General features: G+C 44.6%; 1 protein-coding gene across 5 annotated transcripts in view; it reads left to right on the forward strand.

Annotated features, from left to right (window-relative positions):
* Positions 1-18,296, forward strand: part of ENTPD1 (ectonucleoside triphosphate diphosphohydrolase 1) — a 54,214-nt gene that overhangs the window by 12,166 nt on the left and 23,752 nt on the right. The window contains exons 1-3 of one of the 5 annotated variants that reach the window (XM_075423520.1): positions 1,297-1,365; positions 7,348-7,516; positions 7,604-7,739. In XM_075423520.1, the coding sequence (XP_075279635.1) occupies positions 7,724-7,739 (16 nt within the window). In that variant the 5' untranslated portion in view covers positions 1,297-1,365; positions 7,348-7,516; positions 7,604-7,723. Of the gene's footprint in view, positions 1-1,296; positions 1,366-7,347; positions 7,517-7,603; positions 7,740-8,177; positions 8,413-11,959; positions 12,023-18,296 lie in introns of those variants that run through there. The other 4 variants (XM_075423521.1, XM_075423522.1, XM_075423523.1 and 1 more) reach the window with 4 other exon arrangements.

An 18,296-nucleotide genomic window follows, 5' to 3' on the forward strand; every position in this document is an offset into this window, starting at 1 on the left:
AATTCAAATAATAGTTTAAACTGGATGCCAAGTTGGAGATGTGTTCCTGGAAAAAGCAGATGAAGGATGCTTCCAGACTGCTGAATGATTAAAGCATACATTTTGGTACATAGAACAGCTCAAGGAGAAAAAGGTAAATGTGATTTGAAATTATATAGGTATATTTAGTAAGGGGGCAGATCTGTACCTTCTTTACAGATACAGACTGGATAAGGAACACAGTGTTGAAGTTAATCACCTGGAGCTGGTAGTGGAAAGGGGAGGTCCGCTGAGAGAAAAAGCAGGACTGGAAAGCCATTTCTATGATGCAGTTAATATACATGAATTTATGGACCCCAAACTGATTCTCCCTTGTTAATATATGCACAAATTCTGTACTTCATAAAATTACAAGTTAGTTTCCTAGTTTAGGATTGACTGTGAAGCTCGATGCAGCTGGAAATAATCAGACTTAACCTTTTTCACAAATTTATAAATCGATGCAAGTACAAAAAGAAATTGTTTTGTTTTAAACATAAATAGCTACTTAATTCTTTCTGCTAATTCAAAGAGAATTGAAATGAGGTGAAGGCTTTATATAATGCAAGAATACTAGAACCTGTGGAAGTCATAAATGTCAATCACCAGTAAATGAAGACATACCACTTCCTAAAATTCAGGATGACTTTAAAGTCTCTGTCCTTTTTCTCCCTATTTTTGTCAGTCTATAAGTGCAAAAACAAATAAGAGAACCTGAAACCTCCCAGAGACTAAACAAAGATGACCACACTGTAATGCTTGTATCCAAAGTTGTGTAAAGCATACATAAATTCACATGGAGAACAATCTGATGGTGAGAATCTGAAAGCAAGTCTGAAAATATCTGAGAACTCACATCTCTATAGATAGATCTCTGTGGTGCTCATGGACACGCATAAACTCAGCACAGGCATGTACTGAAATAGATGGGGTATAAAGAGGGCAGCAGGTTTCTACAGTTGCAAAGATTTAGTGGTTTCCCTTTCAGTAAAGGGTAGTAAATAGTCCAGTGCAAAGTCATGCTTAGATATTTCCCAAAGCAAAGCCTACTTTCTGTAGCTCTGTTGGAAGGGAGAACACGTTATGCTTCTAGAACATAGCAAAGCAGGTGGGCTGAATTATCATGGCTATATTTATGGCTATGGTTAACAAACATATGCAAATTAGAGATCCTTGGGATTTTTAAGATCTCCCTTTTTGCCACTGCCTTCAGATAGTCCCTTTGGATGGATGCAGTCAACTTCTCTTCTGCTATTGACTGAGTGACATCTGATGGACAATGTGTCTACGTGCTGCCACTGGTTTTACTCTGCGGATGCTCACTTATTAAAGAACACATAACAGAGGGTGAGTGGGCAGTGGGTAGTCAGGCTGAATTCAGACATTGAGAAAAGTATTTATTTTAAAGTTATTCTTTTTCATTTTATGCATATTTTCTACATTCTGTCTACTTTTATCCTTTAGAAGAAATATTAAAATTGAGTGACTTAATCTGATTTAAATACGTACAGTCCTGTTTTGAAAGTAGCTGCTTTGGGGTGATTTGTATATTTATTTTTGTCTTAGCTACCGATGTGTTGCATGATAAATTAAGATTTGACAGGACAAAAATTAATTTTGGTCATAAAACCATACAGAGATGCTAGTAATAAAACTGGCTTCTTCAGTCTTAAGATGCCAATTATTCAAGGCCTATATGCATCTTGCTAATTTGTCTTTCATTCTTTCTGTAATTGAGTAAGTCTAGGAGGTATTTTGAAGTTCTGTTTGTTAGACAGGGCAACTGGTACTCGCTATGTTCCCTTATCGATTCATGGTATATTTACTGCTATATTTACTAGTAGATTTTTCTGATACTTTCTTCTCTATTTTTTCCTTGTTATATACTCTTTAGAGCTTTGAGATTATTTTTTTTCTGTGCTTTTCTTCGTTTTCTTTTTCTTTGATTTAGTGGAATCCCTTTTCATAAGCTTCACTTCCTTCACTTTACAGTGCTCCTTTCTTTTCATGTTATGTGCCCTCATAACATGAAAAGTGAGATTTAAGATAAAGGTGGCTGTTACCTGCTGCTGAGAGCTATGTCCTGTGTAGCCAGAGAGGGCTCCCTGCTTTGTGGGAGCATCAGAAAGTTGGGAATTTTTGCTTTGGTAGGCCATTATTCGGGACTGTCTGCCACTCCTGTCAGATAAAACAATAGGAAGATGCTAAAAGATGCAAAACGTGAATAAAAGATCGAGGGAATCAGAAATAGCACCAACACTAGTGTATTTTCTAAAAGCCAATAATAACAGTTTTGCCTAGCTCTACTCCCGGTTGCTTGGAAGGAAAAACAAGAGGTCTGTTGCCAGCAGGGTAGTATCAATGTGCTGGATAAATATGATGACTAGTGATCTGAGAAGCAGACTTACAGGGTAAGGCATTGCTCATGTTTGGGACTGTGAAGGTTTTACTAAAATTATCAAGCAAATACTGAAAATCCTCTGGAATTTGGTTTAGAATATTTACAGCTGACATGGGTAAAATATCAGGTGCGTGAAATAACCTGAGCAGAAAGAGCAACTGGTGTTTCCTTAACCAGGTACTTGGATAATGAACAAAATGATATGTTCTTTTTTAGGATATTTTTTTTTACACTAAGTTGTAGAGCTTATGAGGACTAACTGGTTTTACTTTTAGTATGTTAATGTATCTTTGTAAAGTTAAGTAAAGGTAGTGATAGAATCTTTAATGATATTATGAGATAATAGTATTGAAAGTATGTTGAAGCTATAGAATAAGGCATTGCAAGCCTGCTATGGAGTTACATCTAATAGATAATTTGTTAATGAATATGTAAAGTGTGGTAGTTTAAGGTGTTTGAGAATGGGCCTTTGGTACTGTTCCTTTCAAATGACATTTTGGTGCCAGTCATTCATGTTGCTTCTGTTACTCTGAGGCTGAGAGTGGGAACTTGCTTGCATGTTCTGCTGAAGTTTTGTGGATTTTTAACAATAAGGGTGTTAACTTGTTTCATTTATTTTGTAAAAATAAGAATTTTTTTTCTATAGCTGAGATTGTATAGAAGAACAAACGTAACAAATTAACTAGAAAACTGATTTGCTTCTACAAATACAGCAGCTCTTTTTTTTTTTTTGCCAGTTTCAATGAACATCATCACCTCTGTATTATCAGTTTTGCAGAGATCACACAAACCCAGTAACTAACTAATTAACAGGTTGCTCTGCAGGTGTGTCATCTGAGAACTATGATCCCTATATCACAAAAATAAGAGATGGGTGAAGGGTGTGAAACTTTAACATGAATGGAGAAGAAAACAGACAGCAGAGTTGAGGACAGGGTGGTGGCTGAGTAACAGACAAGCTAGATTGTTTCATCTGTTGCCCTTCAAGACAAAATAGCATCAGGATCTCTGAGGAAATGGCATTAAAGTGGAAGAGGAACCAGCAATACAGATACAGTCTGACGCAAGAAGCAGCAAAGAAATGAAAGGGACTTGTACTGGAGCTGAACAATAGAAGGGATAGTAATGTTTACTGAGGACTAAAATAAGGTGGAGAAGAAATGCAGTAGAAAAGGGGTTATCTTAGAGGTGATGCACAGGTTTTAGATTACAAGATCTGTGAATATCAGTGTAGAGACAGCACAGTGGCATCCTCTGAGAAGAAGGTTACAAATATTTAAACAAAGACAAGGAACTAAGGCAAAGGAAAGGAACTTAAGTCATTTTTATAGATAATGCATTTCATAAGTTTCATGTTAAGGAGCAATACTTGTTTGCAGCAAGATGAAGCTGAAGTTCATCTCATCTTTTTAACTAAATACCAAAAGTAATTTTTGTTTTTTACATAATTGCATTATTTAAAAATAATGCTCAATGAACACAGAAATATTGTATAGCTTGTTGCTTATGTGTCTGTTTCTTCAGCAGTCATCCAAGAGGTTTGCTTTTCACAAAGCAAGTGTTTTGAGCATCTAAATTAAGCATTTTAACTTCAGCTATTGCAGAGGAAACTGGAGATGTGGGGAGGACTTGGCTTACTGTGTTGTGAAAACTGTTGAGTCTGAGGTGATTGCAATGTCGGATGAGTGGGCCAAAGAGCCAAAAGCTGTAAAAAAAACCAAACCCAAAACACCCCACATCTTGGCACCATTAGCGCTTTTAGTTATTTGTCTTTTTCTAATGCCTAGCCCCTCTTCTCTGCCTTCCTTTCAAGAAGGAAGCTGTCCTAATCCCTTGGATCAGCCTCCCTTTGTAGGGAATTCTGCTTCCTCTTGTCCTGCAATTTAATGTGTTCCCCATCTTGCTGGGGATGGAGGGCTGGGTACCTGCTGCCCTGCTTCTCAGGGCTGCCGGCTGGGAGATGGCGACATGAACCAGCACACTGGGACTAAAAGTCTGGGAAAGCCCAAGGAATATTCAGCCTATCTCTGTTAAGGCCAATGTTTACACACAAAGTTTTCTGAAGCTACCACTCCACTCTGTTGCTTAAACATACAGAGAGTGATGTGTCGTCATCTAAATACATACCCCAGGCCATGCCCCTAAGCAGACACAGATGCAGTTACTTCAATATTGTTCTTGCGACTGATGATGGGATGGCCTGTTTCTGTTTAAAATATTTCAGATGTTTTCATACAAATTCTTTCTGTGGAAACAAGCTACTTAAGTTTCTAATGCCTGTAGGTTTGTTCCCAGGCTCCCTGACTCTCTTTTCCTGTGGCTGTTTCCTTCCCCGGTCCCAAAGCTGAGAGGGTCTGGCCCTAGATTCCAGTGTTATCCCCTCGGTTCCTTCTGTCTCCTGTTTGCTGGAAATGAAGCTAATGTGTCCCAGTGCTCCCTCACTCTTGCTCTTTTTCTGAGTCCCAAAGGCAGCATACCTTGTCTGCAAAACAGCAAATTCTAGACATCTGTGGAGTTTTGCATTTTTAGATGCACAAACGCACACGCAGCTTGTGTAAACTTAGAGGAGCAAGATGATTGAGACTAAGCTCTGACTATGGCTAGGAAGAAGATGGATGTTTAAGATACAATTTGTTCCTCCGAAGCTGCACAGGATGCTTTTTTTGTCCTAGAAGAATGGCACTCCTCTGTTTTGCTGTTCTTACCCCCTGCTCAAGATGTGTGGAAACTACATCCTGAGCTCTCTGGTTTCCTCTTTTTTTATTTCTGCGTTTAAAAGCTTCCTCCTCACACTGTCTAGAGCCTTATCTAAGTACAAATGCCTGCCTCCGGGGCTGCATTTTTTTTTTCCTCGCTTTGTTTTCTTATGGAAATGACTGCGACGCAGAATCCGCTGTTGCCTTTGCTGGTTTCTGGATTGCAGTCAGAGGTTTGCCCCGAGGCAGGAGGATCAGCAGGCAGAACCAAACTGCTCTGGTACATCTGGATCTGATCCTCTGTGGAAGAGGAAGGCTGCATCTGATGTTACATGAGGCTACAAAGTCCACCCTAACACCCTCCTCTGCCACAGTCAAAGGGGGAAAGTTTGTTTCATCACTGTCTCTTACACGGAAACCGAATGGCTGCAAAATAGCATGCAACATGGTTCCGTGCTCTTGTCGCTGTGGAAATACTGTTCGCGTGTTTATCAGTCCGTTGCTTGAAGTAGATCACCTTCAACTCAGAAATCCGTTTCCTGCAGCCCTGTGAAGAACCAGGGGGTTTTTAGGCATAGTAGACTGTAACTATCACACTTCGCGGCAACCCTTCCCCACGGGGCCCTTACGGTCCAAGTGACAACTTCCCCTTGTGTGAAAACACGGCTGGTGCGTGCTTCACGGTCACTGACTAACAACGGCCCATCCTTCCCCATCAAGGTTTCATCTGTCTCAGTTTAAAGCTGAACTTCCTCAGATCAAAAAAACTGTCACTGACTGATTGGTATAAAAGAGCTTATTGCAGTTTGTCAGGTACGAATGCAATTTTTAAGGACACGAAATAGGTCAGCTTGAGCATACATAACAGGCATTAGACATGGCGTGGAGCTGTGTCTATCTTTCTCAGAGAGGGGCCTGTAGGCATCTTCCACTGGTTCAATTTGAACTCCTCAGCCCTCGGGTGAGCCCTTTGATAAGCTCAGCTGACTGAGCTTCCTGAGTTTCTAGCTGTAGAGACAGTGGGTCTAAACACAGTCATATGAAAATCAGTCCTAAATTCCAGCTGTATCTTGTGAAAAACTACCTTTAAGTGGGATTGAATTCATTTAGTGCATGGAATTTTTTATATAACTGTTTTATTTCCTGTGATGACACTACCAGCAACTATTCCTCTGCCGAAGTCAGCATGTGACTGGTACATAAGCACTAGTACTTCTATCAGTCTTGTTTAAAACAAAAAAGTCAATGGTATTTCTTACTGATAAATCTGTGCTGTTGATATTTGTTACAGTGAAGACTTTTAAGGATGCATTTATTAATGGAGTATTGTATCAAAAGAACTGGTATCAAGGTGACCAACAGAATTCTTTCTGCCATGCTAAACTCTTTAAAAATGCTGGCCTGTTACCACTGGAGGTAAGGTCAGTTGTCCCTTACTTGCACTGCCCAGGCCAGTTTTTCTGAATAAGGTGACAAACACAGCCCACATTCAGCTTTGTCTGCTGAAACACTGCTCCCTGGGTCTTGAACCAAAGCTGACAATAATTCAGAAATAATTTCACTCACTAAAGCCTTAATTATGTAGATTATTTTGTAGATCCCTGTTTTCCTGTTCCCACATGGGTAGGGGGAAGAGCCCCAGGGGCTGGGGAGCTGGTGGCCACTGCTCTGAGAGGGAAGTGAAAGAGCGAGGGTGGTTGGCGACTTCCTTTGGAGCAGGAGGCCGGCGGGAGCATGGGCGGACGCGTGGTGCCTGAGAAGGGCCTGCATGTCAGAGGCTATGGAGAAAAGTTGCTGAGACTCCTCCAGTGCTGTCCCCTATCTTATTTGCGTGGAGTCAACCTGGGAGGTGTGCAGGGGCTCAGAAGGAATTAAAGGTGGCGGGAGGGGCAATCCTTTTGGGCCTTTCTGGCAAGTAGTCAAGAACTGTCTTTTTCCTGAAGTTCCCCAGGAGGTGCAGCCCAAGGTGCGAGCTCATTCCATGGGGCAGGTAGGTGCAAGAGGTGACATGTCAGCAGTTACTGCAAATTTATCTCCTTTCATGGTTTGGGTTCGTTGATGGGTTTTTTTTCTGTGGGCTGGACCTCGTATCTGGAACCAAAGGTGGTCACCCCTTCTCAGGACAGTTCTTTGTGTACCCCACTGTTGCGAAGGGTATCTGCTCAGTCTTATGCCACTTTAAAAAAACCCACTAACAAAATACTCTCTCTCTCTCTCTCTCTCTCTCTGCAGCCAAAATGACATCTCCCCCCCGGAGCCAGCGCTGCAGCCCCGCTTCAGCCCAGGGCCGCGGCCGCCCTTCCCGCTGGTAGCCCCCGGCCCCGCACCGCTCCCCGGCCCCGCACCGCTCCCCGCGGCCCGGCGGAGGAGCCCGAGGCGCCGGTAACGCGACAGCTCTGAGGTAATCCGCGCTTTAAGGCAAGCGGGGAGGTCAGCCCGCAAGTTAGATGGATTGAGTCATGTAGAGTTAAACTAACCCCTCCCACAGCCATGGACCACTAAAGCGCCCATTTTCATCAGCACCTCTCGCCGAGGCAGCTCGAAGCCGGCGGAGGCCGGGAGAGGAAGAGGGGGGGAGAGAGGGAGGAGGGAGCGAGCGCCGGCACAGATGGACGAGCCAAAGGGTAAGGACGGGAGCGAACCGCCGGGAGCAGCCCCGACCCCCCGGCGAGGGGGCGCGGGGGGGAGGCCGGGCTCGGGGGGGGGCCCGGGGCGGTGGCATCGCTCGGCGGCGGCTGTGCATATTCATTGAGGAGCTGCTCCGGCGCTGCCCGCCCGGAGGGAGCCGCGGCTGCGGCATCCCCGGGCGGCGCGTCCCTCCCTCCGCGCCCGCGGAGCGCTGCGGGCGGTGGGCGAAGGCTCCGCCGCGGGGGCGGAGGGCTCGGCTGGGTGGGGGCTGCACCCTTGCCGCAGTCCTCCCCCGGCTTCGGGCCTTCGGAGTCCTGGCCGTTTCGGAACGGACAACATCAACTTTGTGACGGGGGTGGGGGGTGCGGAGGTGGCCGCGGGCTGGCGGGTCCCCGGGCGGTGCGGAGCGGTGCGGTGCAGCGGGGCGGGCGGGAGCGGAGGCTCCGCGCCGGCGTCTGGCAGAAGTTTGGCCGCGTCAGTGCGAGGGATTCCCTCCCTCGCCGCCTCAGGGGAAGAGCCGGCGGAGACTCCCCGGCTGCAGCCCGCACGGCCAGTGCCCGGCTCCCGCGGCGCCGAGAACCGCACTCGAAGGACGAGGCTGGGGGGGAGCAAAAACTGGCTGGGAGTATCGGCGGTTAGGAAACCGCAGTGGAAGGCGATAGCTCCGAGGTTGGCGGAATTGCTGGGCTGCGTGCGAGGGGCTGTGGGTGCGTGGGCTCGGGGCCAGAACCGTCTCGGGAGAGGGGGATTCCCCGCTTGGCAGCCCGGGGAGCCCTCTCGCCCTAACGGGGGTCCGAGCGGCCGCGGGAGGGCCTCGGGGGAGCGGGAGATGCTTACTGCACAGCGGGTTTGCTGCGGGGTATGCCTTGTAGCAGGGTTTGCCTTTCAGACTCGGCTGGCGCGGCACACGTAGCAGCACTAGGCACGCTTAGCGCTTGGCAGAAACATTTCCTAGTTTAGTATCAGCTTTTGTCTGTCTGGGTGTCTTGGCCTCTGTTTACAGCAACTTCTGCAATACGGTCCATCTCCATACTGCTGACGGTACTGGGCTCTGCCTGGGGCTTTCAACCACAAAGCAGGGACTTGGGCAAATAGGCAAGAAGCAGCAAACTGGAAAAGAGATCTGGGCAGAAACTTGGTGTTTAAATTGAGTGAGAAGCTTAGGGAATAATAGTTTCCACTATTTTGATAGTTTCGTGTTCAGTACCAGGTGAAAGTCCGTCATTTATCATTGTTATGACAACAGGGAATGAAAATGTGATGATTTATTTCTTGGAATAAGTGAAATGGTAAGCTAGACCTTCCCAAGTTTTTAACTTCATAGAATGCATCGAATGGCATTTGAGTGGAAGAAGCATTTTCTCAGTCTGACGTACATCAAAATTTAAAGCAAAGACTGGCAGAAGGAGAAGGCTAGCTCATTAGTTTATGCAGTCATGTGTGAAGCTGGAAATTTGGAAATAATTTGACTCTGCTGAGGAGAGAGATAAGAATAGCTTTGAAACCAGTCTTCAAAAAGTTTCATTCCAAAAATGAAATGTAGTGCATGAACGGAGATGCCTTTTCTAGTGAGATGAGGAATCACAGGGAAGAAACATGGATGATGATAACTGATTTAGCAAAGAGGACCAAATGAGCCTTCTTTTTAGAAAGTGGGATTTTAAAGAGACAGAAGGAAACTGAAGAAAACTGACAGGGCCTGAGCTAACTGCAGAAGAGGTGGTGGTGGCGGCGTCAAAATGGGCCGACCTGCAGAAAATGCAAGTTGTCTTGCAAGTGCCTAGTGAAAATTGGTGCAGTGAATAGCAAGAAACTGCATTTTGTATGTGTGGGAGAAGAAAACACGAGGCAGTGTTTTTGAAAACGCCTCTCACAGTATCTCTTCCAGAAGCAGCAATTGGTAGGTTCTACACAGGGGAATCCAAGACAGACAGTATCTATCAGCTAGTAGGGAAGTTTCCACCTCTAAATGAGTCATGAATGCACACCAAGGGCACGTCCTTGCATCTGAAAGGAATTACTAGGGAGTGTTTCAGCAAGAGACCTGTTTCCTGGGAGTCTTGTCAACGGGGACTGTAACAAATGGGTTTGAAATACTACTCCTCAGTTCTGGGAAGCCCGTATTTTAAGTACTGATACTGTCAGCTCTGTCTTGAGATTTGGATGAATATGGTAACGTGGCCGAGGAAGAAATTCTGCTTGGGGTGTTACAGAGCAACAGATTGTATCAGTGATCAGTATGAATACCTTCTTGGGCAGAAAGTGTGACATTTTTCAGTAACGTATGTTTTTCAGACTATATGTGGGGGGCTTCAGTCTGGGGAAAGCATGATACTGATCTCATGCAGACAGTAGTAAAAAACAGCAAACCTCTAAAATACATAGGTTTTAACGTAAAGGGTACTGAACTAAACAAGAGTCAGGAACTCTGGTTTGGAGGTCTATATACATGATGAATTAATCACTGCTGTTGGATGACCGCTCTTTATGAACAATGACTATTCTAGCATGGAATGGCAATAAAGCAAAATCTGATGGGGAAAAAAAAGTAAAGGAATATGAATGAAAATTGCAAATCTAAAGAATACATACTGACCAGCACTCTAAAACCAAGAATGAGGATGACTTCAGCTGGTTCATTCAGGCAGTGAAGGCAGCAAATAGAAGTTAATGCAAGTTAATTGAAAGGAAGTGGAGAAAGAAGAAATGATAGAAAATACAGGCTGTGAATTGTGGAATATTATTTAGAGAAAGTAAAGATGTCAGGGGAAAATCTAAATTTAGCAGGACCTAGCACAATGCAAAGGAGGTGTTCTGTGTGTCTTAGGAACAAAATAATGTATATCTAGCAATTGCATAATCATTATGGAGGTGGAGACGGTAAGATTTTAATGATGATGCAGAAAAAAAACCTGTACAGAAGTGTTAGTTAAATACTTTTCCAAATCGGGGGGGAAAACCAATTTCTGATATGAAGGAAGTATTATAATTAAGTAGCCTGTTTTGACAATTAACATTTTGGGGGGCAATAAAGTTTTATAATAATTTGAAATTAAATGTGCAAAGTACTTACTGGGAAGATCTGTGCTCAATGATGTCAATTTTCAACAAACTAGAGTCAAGCACTAGAGATATCCCAGGCAGTGGGAAGGGTGCTATTGTTGACCCAATATCCCAGCAGTATGATGATGGGTAGCCTAAAGAACTATCACCAATTTAGTTTGACAGCAGTTCTGTCTAAATTACTGGATAGATCTCCCCAGTAATCAAGTTTTAATAGCTAGTATGATCATTTTCTTTTGGTTTGGTAGAGGATAAGACCTGTCAAAGTAGCTTTCTGTATGCTGTTATAGAAATGGATGGTGCTGTCAACATGGGTAATGGGAATGAATGCATCAAAAAGGAAATTGCTGCTCCCAGATGGAAGCAAACCTGTGAGTTCATGTGATCCCCTCAAGCAAGCATATTAATCTGCATCCTGGAAGGGAGATAGTCCCACCTACAAGAGTCTGCAGCAAGAACTTCAAGGAATATGTTCCTTTTGGGTTTGGAAATGAGCTAGAGAATGCATTTATAAGGGGGTGGAGGGGGATAGGGAGGGAAGTATTTCAATCCCTGATAGACCTTTTCATTTGTCCTTGCTTTCTTGAAGGCTGTTTTGTTTACAGTCACCTGACTTAACGAAATAGATGTGAAACAAGGCTGATATGATTCTTATTCAGAAAAACAGGCTGCATTTTGTTTTATGCACATTATCACTATTAACGTCATCTTCGTGATTTATTTCTTCAAATGAAGCTAGAGGCTTATCAGAGTTCTAGGGGGGGGAAAAGTATTCTCAAACTGGGTGAATATTGAATAAATCTGTGCTGTAACTTAAAGACTTCTAAAACCTGACTTCCCTGATGGTTAGGAGCCATCTCTACAAACGGGGAACTGGAAGAACTAATCTCCCTTGTTGGTATTTTATAGCCACGGGACGGATTATGAGTGTAGGACTGGGAAGGCAACTGGTCCTTTATCTGATCTGTTTTCTAACTAACTATTTGCACTTGTTTTATTTTTCAGAGATAGCAAATATGGTTGGAAACAGCAGATAGGAATATCTCTCATGTTTAAACTTTTCCACAGCACTAGATGCATTTATGATGTTCTGATTACAAAAGTCTCCCTATGACTCTCCAGCAAAGAATGAACTAGCGGATCAAGACCTGGATAACAACAGACATCAAAAATAGTTATCAAAGGAAATCATCATTAAACAGCTGTGTTTTCAGAGGTATTCTGCAAGAGGCCTGATGGCATTAGACTTCTTCAATAATGATGTAAAAAGTATAAAATCATTGCTGATTTACAGATGGAGCTTGTCAGTGCTAGGAGGACCAGTACAAATACCAATTAAGTCAGAGGAAAAAGTCTAAAGAAGCCAAGAGTGGTTGGAAACATAAAGAGCAAATAATAGGCTTCAAGCCAAGCTTGTAAAAGCACAGCCAGCGCAACTTTGGGAGGAAAATTGGACATTCAAATACTGAACAGACTAGAAAGATTTCCAGACAATACTGTCTAGAAAAAATATGCAGAGTTGTGTGTATGTATGTTCATATATATATGTGACAGCCATAACCCATAGTTTATTTGTTTTCTTATATTGTATGCACAAGTGCATTACCATTGAGGGAGAAGGTTGTCCTCTAGTCAGCCTTCTTGTGACCACTGCAACCTGTGTTTGCCACTTGACTGGTAATTACCAGAAATACGTAGGAAACCCTCAAGGAATTTCTAGAGGAGAAAGAATAAATTTAAGAGGCTGGAAACCTGAAAAGGGAAGGGTTCCAAAGGCTATAACTGATAATCTTTTTGGCCATTCCTAAGTTGTGTAACTGGCTTAGTATGGTGCAAAAGTACCAGGCTTGATCACATTGCTTCTTTTCCTAAGACATCTTCGTGCCTTTAGCACCTGTGGGGTTGGGAGCAGCTAGCAAACCCAACTTTGGGGTTAATACCTCCTGGCTAGTTGTTTTGTACATTTTTGCCAGCCTGATGCTCAATGACAGTGTTCTAGAGAGCTGGATCTGGTTTGAAGTGGATTGAGATAGGAGCCAGGTTCTCAGCTTGGAAATGATCTGTTCAAGGTGGTTAGGATGTGGTTAAGAATGGAAGTGTTTAGGCTGAACTTTGGGGGGAAGTGGATGATACCGAGAAGACTTTGGCTGGAGATCCATCCCACAAGGATTAGTATTGCTTGAGACCAATCAAATTTATATTGTAAAATTCCAGATCATCTTCACAAGTGAAGCACCCCTGTTCGTTCTCTGAAAGGTGAGTTAGGTGGGACCATTTCTTAAACTGTATTTTGTTATGGTTTTGTCAGCTAGAGGTGAGAACTGGCTTCATCTCTCAGCTCAGTGGAAGCTTCCCTTCCCTGAGCAGAGCTGAAGTTTTGTAGCAGGCACTTCCATCAGTATTTCCTAGCTGCAGAGCTGTTGCCAATATGCTTGCATGGGGAGCAGCAGAGCCTAAGGGTGCACTTCTACAGCCGGCATAGTTTGACATAAATCTGTGCTGCTGAAAGAGAAGAGAAAAGGTGCCTGTCCTTGTCCTTAGCCTTGTTCGGTTTTTTCTGCAATAACTTTCTTCTTGTCTGGCTTCAAAGCCAACACCAGTCCAAGTGAGAGAACAGAAGGAGGCAAGGGTAAAAGTCACTCAGATGAAAATCGTTGGAGGGGGCCTTCACTGTAAGACAAGGAGAGACACAAAACCAGCCCTGTGCTCTGAAGCAGTGCTGCATTAGCACTACAAATTAAGAAATGAGTTAACGGGAAAAGTGCGAGAGACCAGATGGAAGGGAACAGAGTCGGCTAAGTGCACGCTGAACAAACTCATCTGCTCAAGTCCTCTCACGCATTCGCTCCCCCCAAATGTGGCTGGAAAGATCAGTTTCGCAGCCTGCTCTCTGGGCTGCTCATCCCTCTGTCCCTTGTGCTGCACTGGCTGTTCAAGGGTGATGCAGGTGGTGTAGCAGTCACTGCTGTCACTACTCTGTCACTACTCAGCCACCGCTATCAATGCTACAACTCTGCCTGTTACAGTGCTTGTCTGAACCCTTTTGGACTCTTACTGGTGCCTTCCAGCTTGGGAAGAGCTTTCTGTGAGGATCTGCAGAGCCACTTCGCTGCCAGGCTTCACATTGCCTTTCAAATTCCCCTTGTAATCTTGACATGCTTTGTAGGCGGTGATTAAGCTTCTGGTATGAGGACACACGTGCCCATCAGTCTGACCCTCACTGTCCCATGCTCCCTTGTGACCTTCATCCAGCTGTACACTGCATCTCTTCTGACCAAAAAGTAACCATTACGGGGTGGCTGGATGGTTTACAGGCACCTTCGAAAGAACGTTTTTATTTTGCCAAAGTCAAAGGCTCTCAGTTTGATTTGTATTCTCCCCTTTGTTTCTGATCCTCCTGAAGATCTTTGCCATGATCATATAGGGTGGTGAATGCCAGATCATTTTTAGGGGACAGGATGAAAACGAAATGGACCTATTCTTACAAAGGAATGAGAATTAGCTTGGTTTTTCATTAACTGTCTGCAATTTTTCAGCCAAAGCTCAAACCATCACTGGTCTTTGAGCTATGTGTGCTGCCTGCAAAAGGTGAATCAGCAGCTCAGCACGTAGAAACCACTTCAACCCCTCAGCTGGTTCACAGCGCTTTCGCAGTCAGCTCAGAGGGCTCCCGAGACAGCGGAGCAGCAAGAACTGCCGGTACAGCTGCTGCGGTTTCTAATGTTCACTACTAGTGACACTGCAGCTGGGGGCAGGGGAGGCAGCAGCCTCTGCACCTTCCTCCCTGGGCTGTAGCAAGAAGGGGGAGACTCCTCCAAAAGCGAGGGATGGAGGGAATTTGGAGACCCTGCAGCGCACCTGATGGGATGGAAATGTTCATGGTGCATGGCAAAGCCCAGGGAGCAGGCACACAGTTGGAGGGAAGATGGAGCTCCTATGTGGACTGTGGGCTTGCTGGTGGGGACAGGTAACAGAGTGGGACTTGCTCCTCTGCTGAAAACTGTCCGTCCCTCCTACCTGCTCTTTGCCAGAATGGCAGGCGGCAGCTCTTGTCAGGGAGAATATCTGCCCTTGGCTGAGATCAGCCCTTAGCTGCTGGCTCCAGCTGCTTTGTGGGAAACACACTGGAAATTTGCAGTTTTGCCTTGAATTGTACGTGCCCAGTAAGTTGATCTGCAGCTTCTATATATTTAGTCTTGTTTTCCAGGAATAGTATAGTAAGATTACAGTTTGTCAACTTTAAGACTGAAGTAAACACAAAACCAGCTGAAGCTGATAAGAACTTTATTCTGGTAAAACTGGTGGTCAAGTTCTTGTTTACAAGACTTAGAAATACTGTTGTGACAAAAAAGTGTGAAAGCCATAAAGAAAAGAAGAAAAGAATGCTTCAGTGGTGTCATTTAGAATTTATTCTGTCATCAGCCAGAGAGAATTAAGACCTTCTTTTGAAATGAATCAGTTGCAAGTTTAAAAATGACTTTAGCAAGCGGTGTAACATATGAAGTTGAGCTGAGCTGTGTCTACACTGCCTCACGAGAAGGGCAATCAGAGCATCGCTCCTTTCCCACACTGTGCTCGTGACTGTGTCAGCCTGACCAGAGAACTTAACCCACCTGAAGTGTAGCCTGGTTAAAATAAAATATATATAAACATTAGAAAAGGAATCTGCACTTGTACAAGTGCAAGGTAGGACTGGCAGAAGACAGAGGTAGGGTACTCCCTTTTTGTGGCAGAGCAAATAGGAGTTAAGCCAACTGTGAATCTAAGCATTTGCACTTCATCTTAAAAATAGTGTTTTACAACAGAACTTGGCCCCATGCTATGAACTCCTTGTTAAAGACCGTAATTTTACAGTTGCTTTTTAGGTTACAAAGTGTGTCTCAGCTCCAGAGACTAGCAATTTCTTTACCAATTTAAGGACTTTCTAGTGTTGTGGCCACTTGGTGTCTGTGAGAATGCTAACTGGATCCCATAAGCCTTGCTCGGAATAGATGCCCTGCTGTAAATAGGGATCTTGCAGAGCCTGTGCTGGCCACTTCTCAGGAGACTGTAACCGTAAATTTTACATTGTAATGTACCACAAACCACATCTCAGGCAACTTGTGGTGTGGTGTAGCAGTTAGTGTTTAGGTTTGCTAGCACTTCATAGATATTGTATATAACACAGCAGGACTACTGTTACGTAGTCCCCAATGCCTTTGTAAAGTAGTAGAATACTCTTTTAACTTTACTGGTTTCTCCTGCCTCCGCTCCTGAAGTCAGGCTGCGGGAAGGAAACACAGGGAATGCCTTCTTTCCTGCTATGGGCCTCCACTGCCTGTGTTCCTTTTTTTAAGCATGTTTCTCCTAACCTAAATGACATTTTCCTTTTTTATCCCCTGTGTTTTTAAAGTTGTAGCACAACGACATAGATTTTGTCATACGAGTTGTGTGTGTACTTTACTAGACCAATAATCTCCAAGTTGCTATTAGTCTGGCAGAACAAGAGAGAATATATTGAAATGACAGAAGATGAATTAAAGAGTAGGCGTAGCCGAAGTGTGCTGCTCGTTCCCCTGGACCCTGGGAACTCTGCCTCTCTGCGGGATGGAGTGTGCTGCGAGCGCTCGTCTGTGAGAGCTTCGCAGACAAGCGGATGAGATGGTCTGGGGGACAGAGCATCAAGCTGGGATTTTGCAGCTCTATTCTGCTTTTTCGTCGTCTGGGTAAAGGGGGCTAATGGTGCTGACCTCTGTAAACTGCTTGGCAGTATATGAGTGGAAAGCTCTGTGACAAATGTAAATGTTAGAATTTCTTTTTAGGGAAAGGCTGAGGTCGAACAGACAGATAAGTACAATGGTCACCTCTGGCGTTACCTGTTTGGAATTAGCTCCCTGTATGTTCTGGACAAACAGTGCTGCTGAGAGCTGGAGTCAGCTGTGAAAACCACAGAGTCAAGGGGAGCCTGGGAATAGCGGGAAAGAAGTGAGACAGTCCTGGCCTTGCTTGGCATCTATGTGCTGAGAGAAGGCTGGACTCGTAAGGCTGTGGCATGAGCATGAGAAAATGCGTGTGCACAAAAGCCTCCTGGTGAGTCTCATGGCTCCGCTATGGGTCAACTGTAGCTGTCCTGTCTCACCAGGAGCTCTGTGGGGGAAGCTGAGGTTGATCCCAGCCTTGTCCTGTGAGCCTGGGTATGGGAACCCCACCGAGTCTGCACAACACCAGTGACAATGGTCTCACCTCATACTGTTCCAGGGAGCTGCTCGGCATGTGACAGGCTGAAAACAGCTCCAGCTGTAACATTGTCAGTGAGATCTTGGGTGTCAACTGTTTAAAATCCCTTGTGGTGAGTCTGGTAGTGACACTACTGTCGCTGTTTGCGACCAGCCCAGCAGCCTGCACCCTGATAAGCCTCACACAGATGGCTCGTCAGCAGAAGGCATGGGTGCTGATAAAGCGCCTGTGCAGATGACTCTGCAAGGGAAAAACTGCTCTGGTAATAAAAAGGTGGCAGCAAAGTCACACCACATCCCATGTACAAGTCGTCCTCCTCCTCCTCTCCCAGCAGGAAGGCAGACTCTGGGAGCTAAGGCACCCAAAACGAGGGGGGAAAACGGGTGCTGAGCAGCCACCTGTCCTAGGGCTCTCAGGGCATGAAGAAAGCGAGATTTTGAGGCAAAGGGATCGGACCGTAGTAACCACTAGCCCCAAAAGATGGGAAAGGACCTCCTCAAAAATGTAGCTTGCCACTGAAGAGGAACCTAAGAGATGCAGTGAGGACTTGGCATCTGGCACCCTTGGTCCCATCTTGCACAGGATCCTGCCACAGTGCCTGGGTGAGCTCGCTGCCTGTGAGTATGGGGGGGTTGAGCGTGGGTGAGAAAATGAGTGCGGATGAAATGATTTTTTGAAACACATATCGTCTTCCTCCTCCGTAAGGTCTTGCACTGTTGCTACATTAATTTCCTGTATCATAGCTATGTTAAAAACTACTCCATTCTTAAATGAGAAAAAGATGTTAACCCTTTGTTTATAACTGGTAAGCTCAGCAGAGTTTAAGAAGTTTTTGTTTAGATGTGATCAGTGGTACAGAAATGTAATAAGGTCCAAATTGAGCTGTGAGGGGCTCTGAGAGCTGTAAATTACTGGGCAAAAATATTGGACAAAACATTGGAGACCCGCTGCTGAGGGTCATCTGAAAGAGTGGTGTGGGAGCCCACTGGCTGGATTTTAAAGCTAGGGCTCCCACATCTGCTCTGAGGAGACAGCCTCACAGGTTTCTCTTTGCAGAGCTGCCGTACAGCTCCTGTTTCTCCTTCAGCGTGCTAGCCCTCATTTCCATACTTCACATCTCTTTAAGTGAGCCCTCTCTCTTTGGGATCAAATCCTGCTTTCAGTTAGCATTGTTGTCCTTATGAGTATCTGAAGTTTGAGTTATTTTTCTCATGTTTGTCTTTTTCCAAGTTGTATTGTTTCCTGTGTAGGATGGTGGTTTCCATAGATACCTT

Source organism: Opisthocomus hoazin, chromosome 6 (assembly GCF_030867145.1).
Source record: "Opisthocomus hoazin isolate bOpiHoa1 chromosome 6, bOpiHoa1.hap1, whole genome shotgun sequence".
In the NCBI taxonomy this organism is placed as follows: domain Eukaryota; kingdom Metazoa; phylum Chordata; class Aves; order Opisthocomiformes; family Opisthocomidae; genus Opisthocomus; species Opisthocomus hoazin.